Source organism: Amphibalanus amphitrite, unplaced genomic scaffold, assembly GCF_019059575.1.
Source record: "Amphibalanus amphitrite isolate SeventyFive unplaced genomic scaffold, NRLGWU_Aamphi_draft 000664F_arrow, whole genome shotgun sequence".
Taxonomy (NCBI): Eukaryota; Metazoa; Arthropoda; class Thecostraca; order Balanomorpha; family Balanidae; genus Amphibalanus; species Amphibalanus amphitrite.
In genome coordinates this window covers 129491-151898 of record NW_024882158.1, presented here as the reverse complement: position 1 = coordinate 151898, position 22408 = coordinate 129491, and the positions used below count along the sequence as shown (strand labels likewise).

The following is a 22408-nucleotide window of genomic DNA, read 5'->3' as shown; positions in this document are numbered from 1 at the left end:
TGTAGTGAAAGTTGCACTGCACACCGACCTTGTTTGCATCATGTAAAAGTAGAATCGATATCTGTAGCCACAGAGTGCATTCATTCGTGGAACAAAGGACATTCGAAATAAATTTATTCTAGCGATGAGTTTAATTTTGTTAGGATAGATGTTATAATGGATAGTTTCTAACCCAGCTCTCCTTGACCCGACTGAGTAGTAGGCATTCCTCGGGGTCAGTTCAGCCTGCAGCCGGCGCTAGCCGAGCGATTTGCTCTGCCCCAGTTCGGCCTCTCCATGGCGACACAGTTTATCCAGCGGTAGCAGATGTGTCGGCACGGCCGTGAGGACCCGCAGTCTCTCCGTGAGTCTCCCTCACAAAACCGTGAGTTCCAGAAGAGCCGGGCGGTGTCACGACGCCGCTGAAACTCACAAAGCTTCTGCGGAGAGCCTTCTGGAGAGCTCCCGTTAGATCAGGCGATGGGGACGGCTAAGCGCTCGGCCTTGACTTGGAGCGGCTGCAATAGTCTTTCAGCGTGGTGGAAAATGGAACCAATTGAGGCACAGGTCGCAAGCTAATGGTCCAGCTGATTTAAGCTCAGCGAATGACTTTTATGATAATGCACAAACAGTTCCAGACTGATTCCCCTCTTTAGCCGGGAAGGGTAAACCTGGCAAATTACCATTCATCTTACGAATAGTTCTAGCTAGCTACATTGTTTGCCCTGTACCCGCTAACGGATTCCAAAACAAACCAACAAGCCTAATTGTCCTGTCCTCGCCCCCATCAACCTTACACTCAAACCACCGAGCCCAAACACGCTCCGCCTCGTAATGCCCTCCTAACGCGACTGGGTCACCGCATAACACACATCGGCGACCACGCCCGTCCCCTCCCCTTCCCCTCCCCAGCGGGTCAGGGGCAGGCTGCAGCCCTGGACTACGAGACGCCACCCGCACCGACCCGTCAGCTGTTGCAGAGAGACCACACCCACTACCCCCTCCCCAGAATGACCAACTGACCAACTGACCACTGACCACTGAGTAACTGACCACTGACCGCACCAAGATTACCTGACCAATAATGCTGGAGCTCGTGAACGGAGGCTGGGCCAAGATTCTTACAGATAGCTGGACCCCCCCCCCCTGAGTGATGGAGCGGGGGGGGGGGCTGGCCAAAGCAGACGCCTGGAATGAATGCAGCCCTGATGACGCGTGGCGAAGCGGCAGCCCCGGCCTGGCCCGGCCCGCACCCCACGGCGCACGCTGGGTCACTGGGCTACCCGAGCGTGAAGTGGTCAGGTTGCGTCACAGCTGCTGAAGCCTGCCGCCTCCAATAGACGCGAGTACTGCGTTGGTGTTGCCTCATTTTAATAACGCACAAGCGGCAGTCGAGTGTCAGAAAGTGTTTGCTGCCTGGTGAGAAATGGGGAGCATGTCAAGGCCCAATTACAGGTTTGAGTTTGCCGCGGCTTTGGGAAATTGAGCCCATCGATCAAAGTATCCCGTCCTTACGCCAGTCGGGCTTATCAGGTGATTAAGCCGTAACCATCAACACCCAGCGTCATATCCACTTCATGCATATTAAGTGTGAAATCGATAACAGATACTGTAATGGTTACCATACGATAAGATGTAAAGCGGTCGCAGCCGGGGCCGAAAGCAGACGGGACAGCCACCATAAGAGGAGTCAGTCAATGGATCTATCCACCTTTCCTGTCCTGCACTTATGCTAACATTCGTAATAGCGGGGTAATATATTCACAACATTTTCAATTATGTGTATTTCACTCTTTCCACGCCTAATGTGCATCACTCCCGATCGAGTTGTTGATAATCTTTCCAACTAACGTCCCGCTCTGTTCTGTATTCCAGGTTCATCTTCAGTGTGATCCGATACCTGCGCCAGTACAATTTCGACGGTCTAGACCTGGACTGGGAGTATCCGGGCTCGCGCGCCGGCAGTGACGTCACCGACAAGGAGAACTACGCCACGCTCATGGAGGTAAGAACGGTTTCAATCTTTGCCCCAAACGCACGGTTGGGGTTTGGGGAAGCTTCCCAATGCCCAGGATCGTGCCAGCCCCGTTTGAAATTAAATCACCAGGCAACAGGCGATAGATGAATTGGATCAAAATGCTTAATTACGCCTGAGGGAATACATTTTTTCGGACAATTGGCATTGTATATAAAATTTAAACATAAACACACCCATCCTTTCACTGGACCGTAGAAACATTTATGAAGTTTCTATGCATGTAAAGGTAAAAATTACGGTGACGTCATGTCTTGCTAATACCGTTCGTTTACTAGACCTAATCACTCCGTTCACCGCCCACGTGAGCACACGGTTCAAGTGACAGCTACATCACACTGGGCGGAAGGTGTCATTACCGTAACATCAGGTGACACCCTCACGCAACACGGAACCCCTGCGGTCAACTTTTTGTGCGCGTCTCAACTGGATGACACACTGTTCTGAACAAAGGTCATCACGGTCGAACTGGCACCGGAAGCGCTCCCCAGCGTGCCGAAAACAGACTGTCGTTTTCGTTATCGCTTTCTGATGACGCTAGAAGTGAAACCGGCCATCCGAAAACGACCATGACACCTGTGACGACTTTTATAACCGACATTCTCCGCGCAAATGATTCGGAGAAAACGCTGACCATCGATCTCACTGCTGAGCGGTCATCCAAGTGGATCATATGAACAATAAATACCTACAGTTGGCCGTTCGGCCAGATTCAGTACTACCGAATTACCGATCTACCGACAAAATGTGGTGATATATCTGATTCTGGTGATCAAAAGTGCGGTCTCATCTTTCTGTTTCAACCAAAGATCATGATTTATTGCGTGTTTCTTCTATACGGCGCAGCCCCTCGCTTGGTCTTTGACAAAGTCCGCAGTCTCAGAACGCAGAACCACGCTTCGTGGACACAGTCGTGACGAAGTGATCTGTTGCGGTTGTAGTCTGGAGAAAACCGGAAATATCCAGCTCACGCCACCGCCGCTGCTGCAGAGCAATCGTAACGACCTGACCACGCCCTTAGCAGTTGCACAGAGCTCACTCGCCGAGAGACCAAACACGAATCGGCTTAACTCAGCTCAACACAGCTCAACACAGCTCAACAATCAGCACAGACCAGTGTCTCGACTGAACAGTGGGATATTATGACTGCATTGTTCCACGAATATTTTATGGAGATGTCGTATATCGTATTGAATTGCCCAGTTGCTGTTATATCGCCCGTCTAAAACTCACGTCTCACGATAACTAGCTACAATAAACGACGCACAAACCGAGCATGAATTGAAGAAACCAGTGCCGAGCGCGCGTATAAGCACCACCAGAGTCTATGTTAATTCCACATTAATGTCATACACCAAATGATATCTATTGCCCCGTTGATGTAATCCATAATCCCCTGCCGTTTTCAGGAGCTGCGAGCCGCGTTCGAGGAGGAATCTGTGAAGACGAACCGTCCTACCCTGCTGCTGACGGTGGCCGTGCCGGCCGGTATCAGCACAATAGAGAAGGGATTCAACGTGCCGAGACTGAACGCGTGAGTATTGAGCTATATTCAGGCATTATTGGGGAGGAACTGGACTCAAGAATAAACCGCCGCTGCCATCGGCGAAGGACGGGGTCGAGGGTCGAGGGTGCCGACAGCTGACACGGGGAGTTATTTCCACTTAATTGAACAGCCTCCATTATGAAGTCCTTATCACCCCGTATGCGTGCGTCGAGCCCAACTCGCAACGTAAGGCCAATGCTTCGGTTCCACCTCGCACCACGGCTATGAGGAAACGATGAGCTCTTCTCATACCTGAGGCAAGTGGGAGCATATAAGGCTCTGCCCAGCACTTCTCACAACGCGTTTAGGCGGAAGCGCGTGTCCTTCTCACGCTGTAAATACATACACGCAGGGTGCAAGACCTTCTCTCATACCGCCAGGGGTGTGAGTGCGTGCATTTATTATACAACTCCGTGTTGTGAGCACTGAGCACTGAGCAGGCTCAGTAGACTGTATAGCAGCCCAGCTACAGTCACCTTCCCACGCTAACCGAAGGACGCCAGAGGCGGGAGTTCGCGCCAGACCGGATCTCATGGAGTATGAGTGACGCAATACCGGGGGGAGAACTTGAAGGTTTAGTATTGACATAATGCTCTAAAGTAATGATTGTAAACTCCGCTTGCGAGATAACTCGTCATGGGTATCGCGGGAAGGCATAACACCCCAGATGGTTCAAAACCAATTTCAGTAGCAGGATAACGTAGACGGCACTTCGTCAACCATGCTATGATAAAGAAAACATTTTTTTTCACAGCAGGTGAACAGGTTGCAGTTGTCAGAAACTCTTAAAGTGAAGTGTGTTCCACAACCTAGCATCTGTCAAACTCCGGCAATGGCTTACCAATTTAAGCGACATGTCATGAAATACGGTTAGAGAGGCGGCAAAGCCTGTCTGAGCTGAGCCCACACCAGGCGTCCTCAAGCATCGTGCGGGGGTTTGGGCTCAGCACCCACCCCGCCCGCTGTCTTCTGACGGCAGACAATTTCAACAACTCCCTCAAACGCCCCGAACTTGTTTGCAAGCTGTTCTAACTGGCGCCCGGTCATGGGGGCTGTGTCAGCACAATGTGTCACTGGCACAGTATGTCAGGCAAGTGTCGGCTATGGTGCCATGACTGGCATTTCGTCCAGACACTGCAATACGGTGCAGATGGTGTCAGGTCGGATTGTGTTGAAATTTGCGTGTTTCGAATGACCTTGCAGCTAAGCTGTCGTGTCAATTCGTTTGTCATCTCGTCTACACTGCGGCAATAATAAATAGGCGATAGTCACAAAAGGCGCTGTAATGAGCCGAAGGTCGGTCAACGCGTCACATTATTATTAGCGTCATTTATCTCCATTCATTTATCTCGTCTGCCATTCCTGCATGGAACGTAAGATTGGAAGTCTACCTTCTCTCAAAGTGTTTTTCACAAACCGGCTAAACTGTGAATTATGTGTAGGATTCGCGTAATATGTTTAACACGCGCAGTGGAAGGGTTGCGAGTACTACGCCCAGTGGAAGGGGGGGGGGGGGCGGATGTCGCCCCCCCTAAGATCTCAGCTCCCACTGGAGCTAGAAAGACGAAATTTGGAGGGTAGGTGGGGGCCCAGGGGAACTCTGTTGTGTGTGAATTTCATGACCCTAGGTCAATATCTTGAAGGTCAAATGAGGTCAAAAGTCAAATCTGCCATGTTAGCGACTTTTTTGCGTTTACACGCCGATAACTCAAAAAGTTACCGGCCGATTTTCTTTTTTCTTTCACTATACGAAAGAACATACATTTGTGAGTATGTATGATGAATTTCTTGTTAATCCAACATTAAATATGGCAGTTAGAAGCCTGCTAAGCGTAAGATGTCGCCGGCTGAATCGGGATCGGCGGACGCGGGAAACGCGGCAATCACAATTTTGTGTTTACACACTCATAACTCAAGTTGTTACCGGCCGATTTTCAAAATTCTTTAACCATAAGACTGCCTGTACTTTTCTTAGTCTTCTCACAAAATTTGACGCGAATCGAATATAATCAGCGGTAAGGAGCGCAATGTAAAGACGGAACCGTCCCGCCCCGGCACAGTCTACAATTCAGGCGGCGCGTAACGGCTAGCGCCGGCCGCCGCGCCGCCGCGGCGGCAAGATGTTTGACTTTACACCGCTATTACTAGAAAAGTTGTGACCCGATTTTTTTATTTTTTTGCACGAGAAGATCCGCAGTTCGATTCTGGACAGGTAGCCAAAATTTCACATTAATATCATGTTTGCGGCGCGAGTTATTAGCGAAAAACAGGAGGGGTGGACGAAATCCGCCCCCCCCCCCCCCCACCTTCCACTGCGCGTGTTAAGCTTTGTGAATTATTGGCATCATCAAGCGAAAGCCGACAAAAATAATAAATTTCTGGTAAGATACCGGATCAGCCGTAATTTTTCTTGCGCAACAAGCGTGAGTAGCCTCTGAACAGTTTCCGACGACTCCTATTGACTCGTTCAAATTCCATCGTGTCGAACTGATTACGTAACACCACTGGACCCAATATCGACCCTTGTCAGATCCTGCCGCCGATATGGTCCGAGTGATTGGAGGTGGCCCGAATGGGACCTTATGAACCGGCATCAGTCACTTCAGTTAGAAATGACGGCCCGGAGATAGCGCAGGGAGGGTATGGCGAGACCCCGGCTCCTGCTTTGTTGGAGGAGCAGGTCACACAAAGGACGTCAATCAGATGATAATAAACGGTGCCTTTTGGTTAGCGGCTTTGTCATATTTCTTCATATGGCGGGCTTTGTGTCACTGATTGTTTGAATGATGTTGTGTACGGTGGTCATAACAGCCATACATTCCCATGAGCGCACAACACTGGCTTTTATGGAAAGGATGAAAATGGAATAGCCAGGCTTGTGACGTAGCTAACAATTATGTAGTAGGCTATGTGTCGTGGCTATAGCAAGCATATGACAAATCATGCTCAAAATATTATCCTAATTTCCCTTCGCCGTTCAGCTGGATGCTGTTTAGAAACTTCAACTTTACCATTACAATTCCCAAATGGCTGTTGCTATGGCCCATGATCGGCACTGACGTCGTTCCCTTCTGTTCGTCAGGGCGGTGGACTTCTTTAACATCCTGGCGTACGACTACCACGCGTCCACCGAGGCGCTCACCGATCACCACGCGCCGCTGCTGGCCCTGCCCGGCGCCTCCATCTACGACCACCGGACTCAACTCAACGTGGTGAGTCATCGCAACGACTCGTCTCACTGACACGGGCTCACCAGCTCACACACCGACTCCGGCTTGACGACTCATAGAGTCAAACTCATCGGCTAGAACATCTTCAGCTTTTTGTAACGAGCACGCATTTTTTCTGCCACATTCTGGATGAAATAATTAGACTGCAGTGTAATGTGTCGAACAGTCCTGCCAAAGGCACAGGGCAGTGCCGTTCATTTTGGGGGTACCAAGCCACTTTTCTTGGCTTCTTAAATGAAACACCTGTCGGCAGTAGGTATAGCGCTGGTCGGTGCCCAGATCAACAGACTAGCAAGCTGTTTCGCTGGACGCCCATCAAGGCCAGGTATGGGTGAGAGGCCCGTTCACACGGTCAATGGTTGCCACATGAGAACAAACGTACCACAGCGGCTGCCAAAATTCCACCGACCCGCAGAGTTCGCATGGCGGGGGCGTGAGTGTGTCAAACTCCTTGGTTCTGATAAGACAAGCTGTTGCTGTCTACTCGAAATCGGTTCTGACCAATCAGGCGAATTAAGTGATCAGCAAGATCGAATGATAAACTATACATAGATCAACCAGATTAATTCAGAGGTTGCCGACTGTTATCTTTAATCCATCAGCCAAAATGTGAAGGACATTCTGTTTACAACTTGTTGATATAAAGTCATGCATGCAGCCACGAGTAAGGCATTAGCGAATGAGATTAACCGATAGTCGACCAAAAAGACGTACAAACAGTCCAGCTGGTAGCAATAGGTCAACCTGACCACTAGCAGGCACTCATCTGACACCGATAACCCAACAGTCGGTCACAAAAAGAAAGATGGGATGTCAAGCTCTACACAAAATCTCTCTTCTATGACATAGTTACCTACCGACGATACACACGGGCGAAAGGAAGCGAATTTTGCTTGCGCAACGTCCGCAGCGCGCTCACTACTCAGTCACTAGTGTGCTAATTGCTGCTTCAATTCCCACAAAGTAAACACGTCTTCGCATTCATTAAGGGATTCGGACCATGTCATGAATTAAGGTTAATTAAATTTCCACTTTTGTTTCAGATTGCGTGTGTGTTTATATGAATGGGAATCGGAATCCCCGTTTTCTTCTGATCCCGTTTGAAATACTGAATAGTGAATACGTTATAAGAAACGGGATTTCAGTGTCATTCCGCCCTTCACTGTCGTTCCCTACTGCCCATCATGAACTGTTACCAACCCATGTCTCTCCCACAGGACTACACGGTGCGCTTCTACCTGAAGCTGGGCGCCGAGCGCAGGAAGCTAGTGGTCGGCATCCCCACGTACGGCAGGTCCTACACGTTGCTGGATGAGAACTTCAGCGGCGTGCAGGCGGCTGCCGAGAGCCCCGGACTGAAGGGAAAATACACCAAGGAGGAGGGCTATCTCAGCTTCTACGAGGTGAGTTGGCTTCAGGCTTCTATGGAGTAGGTATATCGGTGACGGGCGCCGAAGGGGCTGATATTTGTGTTATTTTTCAAGTTACTAATGCTAATGATATTGACAAGTCTGCGATACTCGTAATTCTTAAGCAGAAAGGGAAACGGACCGGTATAGGCGTCACCTCGTCTACAGTGAAATCGATGAGTAGAATTCCGCGCGAGCTGGCCACATTTTCGACCAGCGTACGTCGAGAATTCGAGGATTTAATGCACCTGCTCGACGCTCGTTCGGCCGTTTTCCCGGGCGGCAGGATCCTCAGTCACCCATCACATGAACCCGTCCTAAGTAGCGACATCCGCGTTCCTGTGTCGTGAACAATGGAGCGGCTTTTCGGAGACATTCTTGCATGACCGACGATGTCTCACGCACATTCTGTTCTCGCCGAGTGCCGACTGCAGAAGCACCAGCGTCGACCAATCACAGCCCGAGTTTACCATTCCACCGGAGATTGTCGCGGAGAAATGTGCTCAGCGCACGTGGACAGAATAGCTGATGCCTCTTACGGCGGAGATCGTAGAAAGTTGTCGCTTAGGGCGAGCACGGGATCTCGTAAACACGAATGTCCAGCTCGCATACCAAGCAGATAGCCATGCGTGCAAGATGTTAGCGGTATGCCTTACCGCGGTGACTTTTCTGCACTTAGCCTTTTAGGTAAAGTTAGTGCGCGCACGGGTGATTCCAAAAACACGGAACGATGACGTCTCACTTTCCGCTCACATGTCTGAGCTTTCCAGCATGCTTGTCATTCCCATGTTTATAGATCCCACTCAAGGAAAGTCCAGTCAAGCAGTGACCAAAATCGAACGCACCGATTGAAATGACAATGCAGAGAGCTGAGAGCATCTATGCTAATGTGGTCTGCACCGGACCTGTGCCAGTTCCAGAGCAGCTTCACGCCATGCTCCGCCCGATCTCCATGCCGCTACTGGGCGCGAGGCCTCATTTTGCACACCACAGCTGCCCATTTGAAGCACCCCACCCCACCCCGGCTGGCCTCGAGCCGAGTCAAAACCGGCGCATCCGGAACCCCGTCTGACCTCCTAAGATCGCCTCACCTTCCTGGGCGTCCGCGCCTCTCGGAGCCGCATTCTAATTGAGAGTTTCACATCGTCGAGCAGACGCCGTAGGCTGATGACGACAGAGAGAAACTAGCCCCCGTCCTAGCCGCGGCGCGGCGCGCGGCGCGCCCGGCTCGGCCGGCCGGGGGCACACGCCACACCGGCCGCTGAAAGTGAAACCTTTTCGCACGCGCAGCCGCCCGCCGCGCCCTGAGGGCTGTCGCAGCGCGGGGTGCAGCTCAAAGCTCGAGCTGGCACCTCGCACACCATGACGGAATTTGACGTTAGGTATGTTGGGACATAGCGACTGGTGGTCATTTGTAGCTGACGCGTCCCCGCGGGGGAAGGAACAGACATCCGACAGGACAGGAGATTACATAACGAAAAGATGAATGGGTCGGTCATTGAGGAATGAGGAGACTAATCGATTCTGTTTGGGTAGTGCGGAACACCCCAACATCCATCTATGGACACCCATTCAATATTAGAGCGCGTTTAAGGAATTAATGAGTACCTACACAGTACACATGATCGTTTATGTTAGGTAGAGCTGAGCATCCTATCCATTCATCTACGGAAGATAGAAGAAACCGATTCAAATGGACCAAAAGAAACCTATTCAAATTCTGGAGAGCGTGCTAATTACTAATTTGGTTCATACAGTCAATGATGTTCCTGCTAATGATGCTCATCATGATGCTAATGATGTCCAATGTTCGAGGAGCAATGATGTTCCTGTTGAAACGCAAAAACGCTTCATAACCATAATGGAGTGAGTAGATGCTGTTCGAGAAGGAGATAGAGAACAAGAAAGAGAGAGAGAGAGAGAGAGAGAGAGAGAGAGAGAGAGAGAGAGAGAGAGCCGATTGCCGCCGAGTCCGCCGCTCCCCCTAGACTCGGGACACCCACAAGTGCCCCCGGCAGGTCAGGGCGGGGTCACGGGAGCGCCTCAGAGGTCGGTCACATCCGGCCCCGCCGGATAGGCCTTGGTGTGAAAGTGAGATCGGCTCTGTTCCGGTGCAGACAGGAGGCGCAAGGCGCTGCTACAGAGCTGTGAGCTGCGGCACGTACAGTGGATGGTCCCTCGTGGGCGACGACGCTGCGTCAAAACACGCCGGAACGTCGAATCCAAGCATCAAATTCCGTGTTTTGTGTACATAGTCGATGCAATAAGGAAATGTCCTGTCATTCAAATGATGCGACGAAAAGAACGGTTAAATAAAATGTAGCACATAGCGAGCCGCTTAATTCCTTCGACAGCTCGGTGGAATATTGCAAAGCATCGTCCTGTTATGCGAAGTTAGAACGCCCCCTCAAGTGAAGTCAAAACATGAGACTAAATTCCCCAGCACAGATTGCAGCGCGGACTGCGCAGCTGAGTATACCAACTAGGAAACGGTTCGTGATCGCTAGCTCGTGATCGGCGGCCTGCACTCCGTGATCGGTGGATGGTGACCCCGAGGTCAAGCGACACCAACTTCCGGCTCAGGGGTCACGCCCGCCCATTTCCCACGCCGCTCGGCAGGCTCCAGGGGTTGTGACAAACGACGTAAGCGCTGCATGCGGTCGTGCAGTGTAATGGATGTGAACGTTGCATTTGGGATTAATTGTGCGGGTTGCTGGTTACGTAAGTTTGTTGTTCGTGATCAGTTTCTTTTCATTCTCAGGACCGCTTGGGATCATGTTATACCTACCCAAATAAGTGCAGATATGACGTTCTCAAGTTAGCGATATGTTTCCCTGTTAATCACAAATGTCGAAATGACATCGGTCTGAACCGGATGTGCCGATAGATTTTACTTCTTCCGTTTCTCAGCCTATACGTCATTCGTCGAGACTTTGAAACATAGTAAAATGACGATAATAACTCAAGTTTATTGTACAAGACAAAGAGTCTGTTTGAATGAGCATGACCCCTCACACCGGTGTTATCCCTTTCCCTACAAACTTGCGAGAATGCCCCTAGATTCTGTCTGAAAGTGCTTGCAATAACCGCTGTCGTATCGGTGCCCTCAGACCTGTTAACGTATTTCTAGATTCTATCTGGATTTGCTCACCGATGTCACCTCTCTGTCCCTCAGATCTGCGAGAACGTCGCCGTTGACGAGTGGAGCGGCGTCTCCAGAGTCTGTCTGAAAGTCCACACTATAACCGTTGTTTTCTCATGTCCTTAGATCTGCGAGAATGTCGCCGTGGACGAGTGGAGCGTGTACCGTCCCTACCCGGAGGAGATGGGACCCTACGCCACCAAGGGCAAGCAGTGGGTCGGATACGACGACGAATTCATCGTACGCAAAAAGGTGAGAATCAGTGCAGTTCGTACTTATTTTCTGCTCGGCACTCCTACAGTCTGTCTCCCGTTATCTAAAGATCTTATCAGCTCGCATCGCCAGTTCTGAGTCGGATTTGTACTGAGAACAAGTGCGACACCACGCTGACACTCTCCCTAGGAGAGAGAGAGAGAGGGGGAGGCGAGAGGGAGAGGGAGAAAGAGAGACGAGATAATCGCTGTTTGAAGAAAGTTCGCGGCTTTACTATACCTACCGTGCAGACAGAACGAGAATGAAAAACCGGCCTTGGGCCGGCCTCAACAGAGAAAGTTGGATCGCAGATAGTTGGCACTGGATCTGAACGGTACACGATGTTCGCTTTTCTAGGCGAGAGTTTACGCTAACGCGTAATGAAAATAAAAAATAAATGAAATGATATAATAAAAATGAAATGATAAAAAATAAATGAAATAAATGAAAAATAATGAAAAAAAATAACTTAATGAAAGCGAACAAACAGCTTCTGATAGCTTCGGGATTCAGCTCGCTAGGAAATTCGCGGAATGTGAAATGGCGGGGACTAAAGCCCGATGTGATAAACGTTCCGGACTTTGGGAATGCCATTGCGGGGATTTTCGCGCGAGCAGACTCGTAAACCACCGGACTGTGGTCAAAGCAGTGGAAATCAAATGGCTGAACCGGCCGTACGGGCGGCGAACTGGCCACGAAAACCGCCGAGCGTCACGGAGGAGAAAACAAACTACTGAGCTGCAGTCACGACTGGCGGAGAACGCTGGGCCAAAACTCTTAGACATGACTGCCGGACAATGTGGGCGGTTTAATGTTGTGATATGTCTCCGGTCTCTTATTGATAACAGGATATGTAAGCTATGTTTGAACTTTCTAGTCTTTGACAAGGCTCTGATTATTGATTGAGTGACGAAAGCTTGAGACCTACAGATAAGACCGAATGCCGTGTTGGCCTGAAAGTTGGTCTACGTAGATGTCTGATGACACATTCTCTGAGACCCGTGGGCTTCAAAGGCTTCTGACTTCTTGTAACACGGGACCGCAGCTTTGTCATACCAAAAACGACCGAAGGTTACGTCCGTATTTAACACTGAGCACTGAGCAGGGACAATGCAGCACCATGTCGTTTTAAATGACCGAGCATAAGCCCCGTATCGTATGAAGAGGGGATTTAGATCATAGATGATGCTCGCGACGCTGCTGGAAGCTGGCGCCTGGCTTTATATCAAAAGGTGCTGCTTTAGCGGTGCTGATTCCAGACAGCAGACAACGACACTCAGCTGTGATTTCAACCCGCACGTGCTTCAGTGTGTCTATAAAACCTTCACGAGGGAGTCTATTTGCGCATATCGATGCATAATCAAATGAAAGAAAATGGAAGAGAAAATCACGTGTTTAGCCACCAGCTTACCGCTGACAAAAGCTGTCCGTACCATTCAACCGCTGACTTCGTCTTCTCTCCACAGGCTGAGTACGTGCGCGACAACCACCTCGGAGGCATCATGTTCTGGTCCATCGACAACGACGATTTCCGCGGCCGCTGTTCCGGCAAGCCGTATCCGCTGATTGAGGCAGCCAAGGAGGCCTACCTGGCACCGGCGCCCGGGTGAGTTTTTGATTCATGTTTGCTTGTTTGGGAGGCATCAAGTCGATATAAGGACATAGGTATGCACCAGGGTTGTTCTGTCAGCGAACGCACAGCTTGGTTGGAATATAATGGATCATCTGTGCTGTTTGCCGGAAAACTGTGGTATGTTTGACCCACTAAACCGATAATTCCTGTTTGTAGTCTAAAGTCGACATGCAAGAATTGCCAGTGGCCAGCTTAATTGACCATTTGTTCTGTCTCCATGTTGCAGGAGCCCACCGAAGCAGGCCAAGGGACCGACTCCGCCACCGCCCGCCACCCCCGACCCTGGAGCAGGTAGGTCAAATTCAATTCCAAACGGTTCTGACGGCTTTGAACCTACATAGATCGACCATGTGGACTGTATTTGGCTACGACGTGCCAGCTTGATAGATCAGGGACTTATCAACGGCCACGATATCGGTGTTGATATCCGAGGATTGTGACGAACAAAGCGACGAAAAGACCATGGCAGTCATATCGCTGGACGATACAAAGTCGTTACTGAAATGAAAAACTGCAAAAGTAGTAGCTTATCAAACCATATGCTGCCTTCCAACCCATGCAATCCATGGCCATCCATGCAGCCAGACCAGCTGTTCTTCCACATGACATTCACCTTCATTCTCACTTCACCTTCTGCCCCGTCTTCCGACAGACTTCAGCTGTAAGCGTGAGGGCTTCTTCCCCCATCCGGAGGAGTGCAACAAGTACTTCTGGTGTCTGGCCGGAGGACCCCTGGGCGTCGTTCCGCACAGTTTCACCTGCCCCTCGGGTCTGCTCTTCAACCGACGCACGGACGCCTGTGACTTCCCCAGAAATGTCAAGTGCAAGGTCAGTGTGCTGGAGGTCATCGCGCTGCTCCCTCGGTAGAAACTCATGAGAATGTGTCGATGACGACTTCCAGTGGACAATGCCATCAGGGCTTGGATCACTGGTGGTCACTCAAGAAGCATATTTGAACCGGTTTCTGGTCGTTTAGTGCCAGGACCGCCCGGAAGACATTGAACAAGTTTTTAGTACAAATGTGGCGCATTAGTTCCATCGTAATTTGTAATGACTCCATGATCAATCACATATCACGCATCTTGCTAGCTTTAATCATAGAGTCCAGAAAAATTTAGAAATCGCTCAACGCTTAGCAATTGCGACTGCTAATTAATCCTGCTGACATTTATTAACACGCCGCGTTTGCCTCTCCCGACAGGTTGCGGTCAAGGAGGTCGTGTCCATCACGTTCCCGCCCACTAAGGAGCCCGTGATTGGCGTGGGTCCGTCGCTCGCCCCCGGCACTGTCACTGAAGACCCGCTGGATGAGTACTACGAGGACTACGATCCTGCCGACCTGCCACCGCTGGACCTCGATTTCCCCGACAGTGGTCTGGGAGCGGATCTGCCGGTCCCTGTCAGCGGTCAGCCCGCGGCGCAGGAGGTAAGACGATATTTACCACACTTTTAAACAGTAGGCCACCATTGCAACCACCAATGAGATAGTGGGAATCATGCTGAGCTCTGGGGCTTGCTGAAGCATGTTAAGGGGAGTGTCTCAGTTGATAAGTATCTTGGTCGCTTTTCTAGGTTTCGAAAGCGGATAAAAATTTCGCACATAGATGGTTCGAATGTCGTTCGTGAACACAGTGTACTGAGTCTGACGATGTTCTCCATCCAGGTGCTCGGCGGCTCTCGTGGCGGCAGTTCCGTGGCCAAGACTGAGGCCGGATCGGCGGCACCCCAGGAGGAAGAGTCAGACCCCTCGGAGCTGAAACAGATCCTTGAGCTCATCCAGAGAATCGGTAAGTTACCTCACCTTTACGTCAGTCCTTGAATCCAATCCTCAAACACATTCGGCGACTAGTCATTCGAATTTCGAGTCATACGAATCATGCTCGTAGTTGCAGAGATCACTAGCACTTTTGCGACTAGCGACCGTCTCTTGCATGGGACAATTTCTGAAGGAAATATGCATCCATGATCTAACCGGTACAAATCCCTTCTTCCAGGCGGTGTCGAGGGCGTGAAGAAGCTTCTGGAGGGCGACAGCGATCCTGCTTCCCCGCAGATCAGCGAGAAGACCAGGAAGACGCTCAACAAGATCGTCGGAGAGACGCCCCAGCGGGAGACCAGCACACCGAGGTGGGTGTCGGGCCTGGCTTGAGCGTCATAGAGCTGCTACTGATGATAACAGAGTCGAAAGTTGTTGAAAGTTGTCGAAAGTTGCCGCATGGACGTCCGTCGCCATACGACTGATGATGATGGTGATGATGATGATGGTTGGGTTTTAGGCAAGCCCGGACTGTGTTGGTCATAGACAGCTATCCATGTGGCTAACTTTCGGATTCTCTTCCATACAGGTACACGTCGATTGCTCGTGACCGTCGCCCGACGACCACAACCTCGGAGGACACCAGCTCACGTACTAACTCGCGTACCAACTCGCGCACCAACTCGCGCACCAACTCGCGCACTCGGCTGAGGACGGGCACCTCCAGCCGGCGCCGTCCTCCGACACCCCAGCAGGAGGAGGTCGAGGTCACGCCCGGTTCTCGGTCGAACGCCCGTCGGCGTCGTCCGACCCCGACCCGCAGTCAGCAGGAAGAGCAGGTCGAGGTGACGTCTGGCGGACGGCCGAACGCCCGCCGACGACCACAGTACTCCAGCATCCAGCGCAACAGGTAGACATTGCCCGTGGCCACTGAGTCATCTCCGGTCGAGAGGGATCGCCAAAATGCAAGCACTGCACTAGTGAAATGATATCTCATTTTCTTCTGGGGTTGGCGGCATTTCGGGATTAGGATCGATGATCCCATCGGGAGGCGAGAGTCCGACATCTTGATCCCGATATTGCAATCTCTGGATTGAGCTCCTTGACCCTCGATGACTCGTCCCAGTAGCCATCATCTGATACCTATCAAACTCTAATACCTCGCTCGTGTCCTTCGCAGGGAGTCGAGGCCGACTGAGCCCACTATTCAGGAGCAGGACACCGCCCAGGAGCAGGAGTCGGTCTCTGGACCCGGTCAGCGTCGCTACGTGACCCTGAACAGGCAGCGGGGCTCACCGGCGGCTGCCTCGGCTGAGCAGGAACAGCGGGGAGAGGTGGACCCGGACACTGGCAGAGAGTGAGTGCGACAACTGGGTGGACATTAGTCGAGATCGGATGCCACTGTTATATTGAGAACGGACGTGTTTTTGCTCGTGAACTAAGTCTAAGTCGACCTTCAGTGAGGTATTTGATGGTTGTGTTCTCCCTTCTCGGTTGGCAATTCGACCCGTGATGGATATCGTAGGCTCTTTGTCTCTCAGGATCTCATGACATTCTGGTCATTGGTCGTTGGTGTCAACGTAACAATGCTTATCGGAGAAGAAGACTTTTCCAGATATCTCAAGGATCAGGATGTTGACGTAGGCGAACGCTCATTCCAGATACGTGACGCTGCGCCGCGGTCGTCCCACTACTCCGGTGCCTCCTCTGGAAGGTGCCCCAGCTCCGGAGCGACTCCCATCCCGGCGAGGCCGACCTCAGGTTAGTGAACTCTGCTGTGAAGAGGCCTTGAACTTGCTTGATCGGGTTAGCGTGTGAATGAAAATCTGCCGCGAAAATGTGCTTCATAGCGACCGGGCGCTTGAGACGTTCAGACGCCAAGCCATAAGACTGGTTAGACCTCGGATAGGATGTTCTCAACTTGACAAATGACACGCTGGGGTGTACCATACTGTTCTGAAAAGCGCTTCTATGACGAAAGACAATAGACAGTGGGGGTGCTTTAGCATCTAAACTGAATATGAAATGGAGAGACTGTCGCCTTTCCAGAGACGATTATTTATGCCCTCCTGGCCTGGGGACTGTATGAGGAGCCCGATGTCAAAGCGAGGTTGAGGGATGCGCGTGCCTTGTTCTGGTGATATGCCGCACGTTGATATGACATATAGTACCGCTAGTCTAGATTAGTATGTGGTCTAATCGGTCGGGTTTCGGAAGGGGCGGTGGTGTGGCAACTCAACTAACGCTTACAATAGATGGCGTGTCGACCGCTCCTCGCGGCGCGGATCCTCGCACGGTGTTTGGAAGCACCGCAGCGATGATCCGCTTCCGAGTGATTGGGTCAGTCAAAGAACACGCCGCTAGATGGCCTGCCTGTAGTGGGTCGGGATTTTGAGGCGGTCTCGGTTGCCATGGTTACCTGCCCTTCCAAGGCCCGGCTGCGACCAATATCGGTCGAGTTCGGAGCTGAAAACCCAACTGGAGGCCGGCACACAAATCATGAGCTTCATAGATTGCTGAACGATCCAAAACACAGAATCACTTGACCCCTGAATAGAAATCGAACTAAATTCAACAGAACTGAGACAAAACTGCTTCGATATTTAATCGAAGAAAATAATTAACGATCCGATTTGCTCCTTCACGCTGAAGCAAAACGCCTAGCGAAGCCAGCCAATCGACCCTCCTTGGTTTGCTCAGAGTGCCAATCTCCTCGAGGGTATCAGCTACCGACCGGCCGACCAGAGCGCGGCGCCAAAAGTCTGACGCGCCGCCCGATCCTCGGTTCGCAGGTGACGGACTCACGACCTGACGCTACCGCCGATCCGGCTCTCGTCCTGCTCAACGCTTTCGCTGGACGCGCGCCCGCTAACTCGGACATTAGCGACGGCTCTGTAGAGGCCAACCAACTAACCGACCTGGACGCCGCGACTCGCGACACGAACCTGTTGTTCGCTGTGCCCACTGACACCAGTGTTGACGTTGTGGAGACCCCGACTGAGACTGTGCCGCCCCCGCCCCCGCCCACTGTGGAATCTGTGCGACCCCCGCGTATTCGTGTCCGTGTGCGTCGTCCCACTGAGAACTCGGAAGAGGTAAACCAGAGCGTTGATGATCAGCGAAGGGTGAGGGTGATCCGACTGAAGCGGCCTCGTGGCGACGCAGAGGAGGTAATCACGGAAACCACACAGCCCCCCACCAGCCAGCTGCCAGAGCTGAGCGAGAATGAGGTGACCGTGGATGATCGTCCAGAGGAGCTCCTTCTTCAGGGACCCACCACGCCGCAGCCCGCCCCTGAGGTGTCCAACCTGCTGACGGAGAGGGCCGACACCGTGCCACCCCAGGAGGTAACCACCTCTGCCCCGGAGCCTCAGGAGCCAGTCGAGGTCACAGAGTCGACAGCTACGCCCAGCCGTGGTTTCGTCAGGGGGTCCAGCAGGTTCAACCGTCCGGGAAGGCGACGCGTGACGTCCGGACGCCGCCTGACCAGCCGACGCCGAGGAATCCCCACTGAGGACCCCGTGGACGCCCAAGAGGAGACTGAGCCCACCCCGGCGCCCGCCACAGTGGCGCCCGCACCCGCGCCCCAGAGGATTGGAGGACGGCGGTTCCGCGGAGGTGGCAGGAGGAACAGACTCCGCCAGCGTCGCCCGACGACTGAGGAAACCCCAGCGGAGGTGGTGGAGGAAGAGGAGGCACCCGAACAGAGCACAGAGGCCGTGGAGTTGACTTCCACCACAGAGCGCGGTTCGGCACGGTTCGTCTTGCCCGGTCAGTCTACGAATCTGCGCGGCAGGGGTCGCGGTCGCTTCCGCACCAGAGGTCGCGGCAGGCCAGTCGTGCGCCCCGCTCCTGAAGAGCCCGAAGAGCTTCAGATAACGGAACAAGAGCTGGCAGCCATCTCCACGACCGGTCGCCAGGCTTCCAACACCTTCCCGCCGCTGCCCGATGCCGTCCAGCCCACCGAGCCCTCCATCATCGCGGAGGAAGAGCAGGAGGAAGTCGCGCCCGATACAGCTCAGAGACTGGGGCGCCCCGGAAGGCCGGGAAGGTTTGACAGGAGACCGCTCCGTCCAGGCAGGCCTTCTCTCCGCCGGCAGAGACCGACTACGACAACGACTGAGGCCACCGCAAAAGAGACTGTAGAGGAGCAGCCAGAGCGACCGCCTTTCAGGCTGAGGCCAGCCGCTACTGCTGAGGAGACCACCCCTGATGCTGAGGAACAGGATGAAGATGCCACTGGAGGCCTTCAGCTAAGGCGTCCGGGACTGCTTGGCCGACGCCAGAGACCCGATCCTCTGGCCCGCAACAGGCAGCGACCGAGCCCTCTCCTGGCTGGCCGCCGCCGCCCGGAGACCACTGAGACCGAGGCCACCACGACCACGACCACCACAACTACCACTGAGACTGCCACCGCAGCTCAGACCACCACTGAGGCCGAACAGGAGGAGGAGGTTGACCCGGCTGAACAGGAGATTCACCGACAGACGGTGTTCGAGCTCCGCAGTCAGCAGCCGGATGATGGCCCGCCGCGGCCACGACCCTTCCCCTTCAGACCTCCGAGCAGCCGGCGCACTAGCAGTCTGAGGGACCGTCTGGCTGGCAGCGAGAGAAGACCAAACCCGTTCATCTCGCCCCTGCCGGTACCGTCCGAGGAACCCGAGGAGCCCTCGACGACGGCTAGCACCACGACAACCACCAGCACTGCCAGCACCACTACCACCACGGAGATCGAGCCAATTCCGACTGAGTCCTCGGGCCTGCCACTGCCGCCCGGCCTCGTCGCTCGACGTGTCAACGGAGACATCCCCGATCCCGTCACCCGCCGACCTCTGTTCAGACAGCGACCGTCCGCGCCGCGTCTCAGCCTCTCCGAACTGGTCAAGTCGCGTGAAAACAAGAAGCCGGATGTGCAGAGCCTGGTGGAGCAGCTGAGATCATCTCTGGAGGAACAAATCACTGCCACTGAAGAGCCCGCCACTGAGACATCGGCAGAGGAGGCGGGAGAATCCACTGACGAAGCGTCCGCCACTGAGCAGCCGACGGCCGCCACCGAGTCCGGTGCTCTGGCCACCATCACGACAGAGAGCACAACTGAGGGCGGCGCAGTGGCCGAAGTGATCGTAGCCACCACGTCTGTGACGCTTCACGGCCCTGCGCCACACACTGAGAGCGAAGTTGACGCCGCAGACAGCGCTACTGAGAAGGCAGAACAGGCCCTGGAGGAGATTCAGGAGACAATTGAGCAGGTTCAAGAAGTCGTGGAGGCAGGAGTCGCAGAGGAGGTCGCTGATGTCGACACGGAGATCGATTCGACGGTTGAGGAAGCCGTCAATGCAGCAGCAGATGTTACAGAAGAGAGTGCTGAGGATGTGGCTGAAGAGGCCGGCCCCGTTGTTGTAGCTGCCGAGGACGTCTCGTCTGTTGAAGAGGCTGATGAGTTTGACGAGCTCACTGAGGCGCCTACCGTCTACGCCACAGAGTTCAACCAGGAGTCTTCTTCTGATGACGACTTTGCTGTCGAGGAGACCACAGAATCCAGCGGAGACTCCGACTCAGAGTCTCTTGCCGAAGCGCCTGGCTCCAACCGCGGCGGACGCGTGTTCATCGTCGGTCCCTCGATTACCACGCAGCGTCCCGTCATTGTTGGCTCCGATGGTGCTGTGATCATCACTGCCGCCACCCTGCCACCCCCGGCCTCCGCCGCTGCTGGCGGAGATTCGTTCGTCTCCGTGAAGGTCAGCGTCTCCTCAGAGCAGGAGGCCCCGCCAGCCGGGGGAATCACCTCGCCCAAGCCGTCCGTCTCTCCCGTTGAGGCGCTCTTCACCATGTGGGCGGACGATTCGGCACGGCCTACGTCGCCTCTGCCTCGTGGAGAGACTGAGGTAGATGTTGAGGAATCACCACTGGAAGAAGCTGAGGAGCACGTCCATCACGATCACGATGATCATGCCGACCATGCTGACCACAGCCACGATGGAGCTCAGAGCTCCTCACTGCTGAACAAGCCGCCGGCAGTGCTGGCATCTAGCGGTGACCCCAGCGCGGCCGGGCAGGATCCCAAGGAGAGTCTGCTAGACCAGGAGGAAGTGCTGGCCTACTCCACCGTCACGCCTCGGTACAGGGATCCGGACAGCCTCTTCAAGAGGAAGACGTTCATCTCCAACTCAGCTCCGGCAGCTTCGCCAGGACTGCTCTGCTGGACGTTGGCGGCGGGCGCCGCGCTGCTGCTGCGGTGGCTCTGAGAGCGGGCCATCCTGGCTGGAGACCAGAGTAGAAATGTGACGTCATAAGGGTGCTCTCAGGCAAGATGGACGTCCTAGCAGTGTGGTCAGCCAGTACGAAGGACGGTGTGATTGGGTCGACGAGCGCCTGCGGAAGAATAGAACTGTTGTATCGGTACAATTGGGCTCGGCAGAGGCTGAAGAGGAGTAACTGCGCAGAGATTCGAAGTTATTTAATTTGTGCGTGAATGCGTCGTGGAGTGATGCTGCTGCGTTGAATGAACAGTGCATTGCTAGATCAGGATCAAATAAATGAAAACCGTGCTGGATGGGAGAAAGAAGTGAGGAAAAACAGCAACGCATAAAAAGAACCCAAGTGTGCTTGAGCCCTGTGACGATCAAATGGACATTTATTCAAGCAGATGTTGAAAGAGTTGAATGTAGAGCTGCGTGAAGCTGAACCGTGTCGTAAACTGAGTCACAGGCGTGCAGGTCATGGAACTGGCTTTTCGCCCAGAAGAAGGCCCTGGTTACCGCTTGCTATTTCCTGGTTTCCAATGATTCTTTGGCCCCTACATAGGTAATGCACCATTTCCCCGTGGGGTTCTAAAAGCGTCACTCTTTTACAAAGATATTCACGAAACCCTTTAGGAGATCAGAATTTGCATTGCGCGCGTTCGAGCGGCTAGAATAGGTTCAGCGAGCGAGCGAGAGTTGTATGTGATCATCGTCACGCATATCCGATGGGTCCGATGTAAACAATGCTCAATGTTTTCCCTCGAGATGTCAACCAAGCGTGCTCAGGATGTATGATGATAGCTCGTGTATTTACTCCTTTGTTTGTTGTTCTGTTAAGAGTGAAGTGTGTCTCATGTGCCGTGGTCAATCCATGTTGTTTCTAGCCTTCGTGACTGCGCTTTCGCGAGCTAATCATGTTGGATGATGTGTGTGAAGATAATCCAATATACAAGCGAAACCGTCAAAGTACTCTAAACCAAACACGCCCTGACCATGAACCGACTGGCGACTAGAATTATGAGATCCGGGGAAGACGATCCTGCCAATGGTCTCTACGAGTTCAACAAGTAAGTGTCCGATCGTCCATTGAAGCGGCAGACCCGTATTGGTCTCTCACACACGCAATCCCACGCCAAGTGACGACTGGCATTTGTACAAAGACACGCTGACTGCACCGACTATAC

The 22408-nt window shown here is 53.0% G+C and overlaps 1 protein-coding gene across 2 annotated transcripts in view; it reads left to right on the top strand.

The window, feature by feature from the left end:
- LOC122364248 (mucin-17-like) overlaps positions 1-22408 on the top strand; it is a 52126-nt gene that overhangs the window by 23216 nt on the left and 6502 nt on the right. The window contains exons 5-19 of one of the 2 annotated variants that reach the window (XM_043334449.1): positions 1855-1984; positions 3424-3548; positions 6643-6772; positions 8008-8193; positions 11468-11593; positions 13060-13199; positions 13453-13517; positions 13879-14054; positions 14428-14652; positions 14890-15013; positions 15221-15353; positions 15572-15892; positions 16163-16339; positions 16644-16743; positions 17775-22190. In XM_043334449.1, the coding sequence (XP_043190384.1) occupies positions 1855-1984; positions 3424-3548; positions 6643-6772; positions 8008-8193; positions 11468-11593; positions 13060-13199; positions 13453-13517; positions 13879-14054; positions 14428-14652; positions 14890-15013; positions 15221-15353; positions 15572-15892; positions 16163-16339; positions 16644-16743; positions 17775-21227 (5611 nt within the window). In that variant the 3' untranslated portion in view covers positions 21228-22190. Of the gene's footprint in view, positions 1-1854; positions 1985-3423; positions 3549-6642; positions 6773-8007; positions 8194-11467; positions 11594-13059; positions 13200-13452; positions 13518-13878; positions 14055-14427; positions 14653-14889; positions 15014-15220; positions 15354-15571; positions 15893-16162; positions 16340-16643; positions 16744-17774; positions 22191-22408 lie in introns of those variants that run through there. The other variant, XM_043334448.1, reaches the window with a different exon arrangement.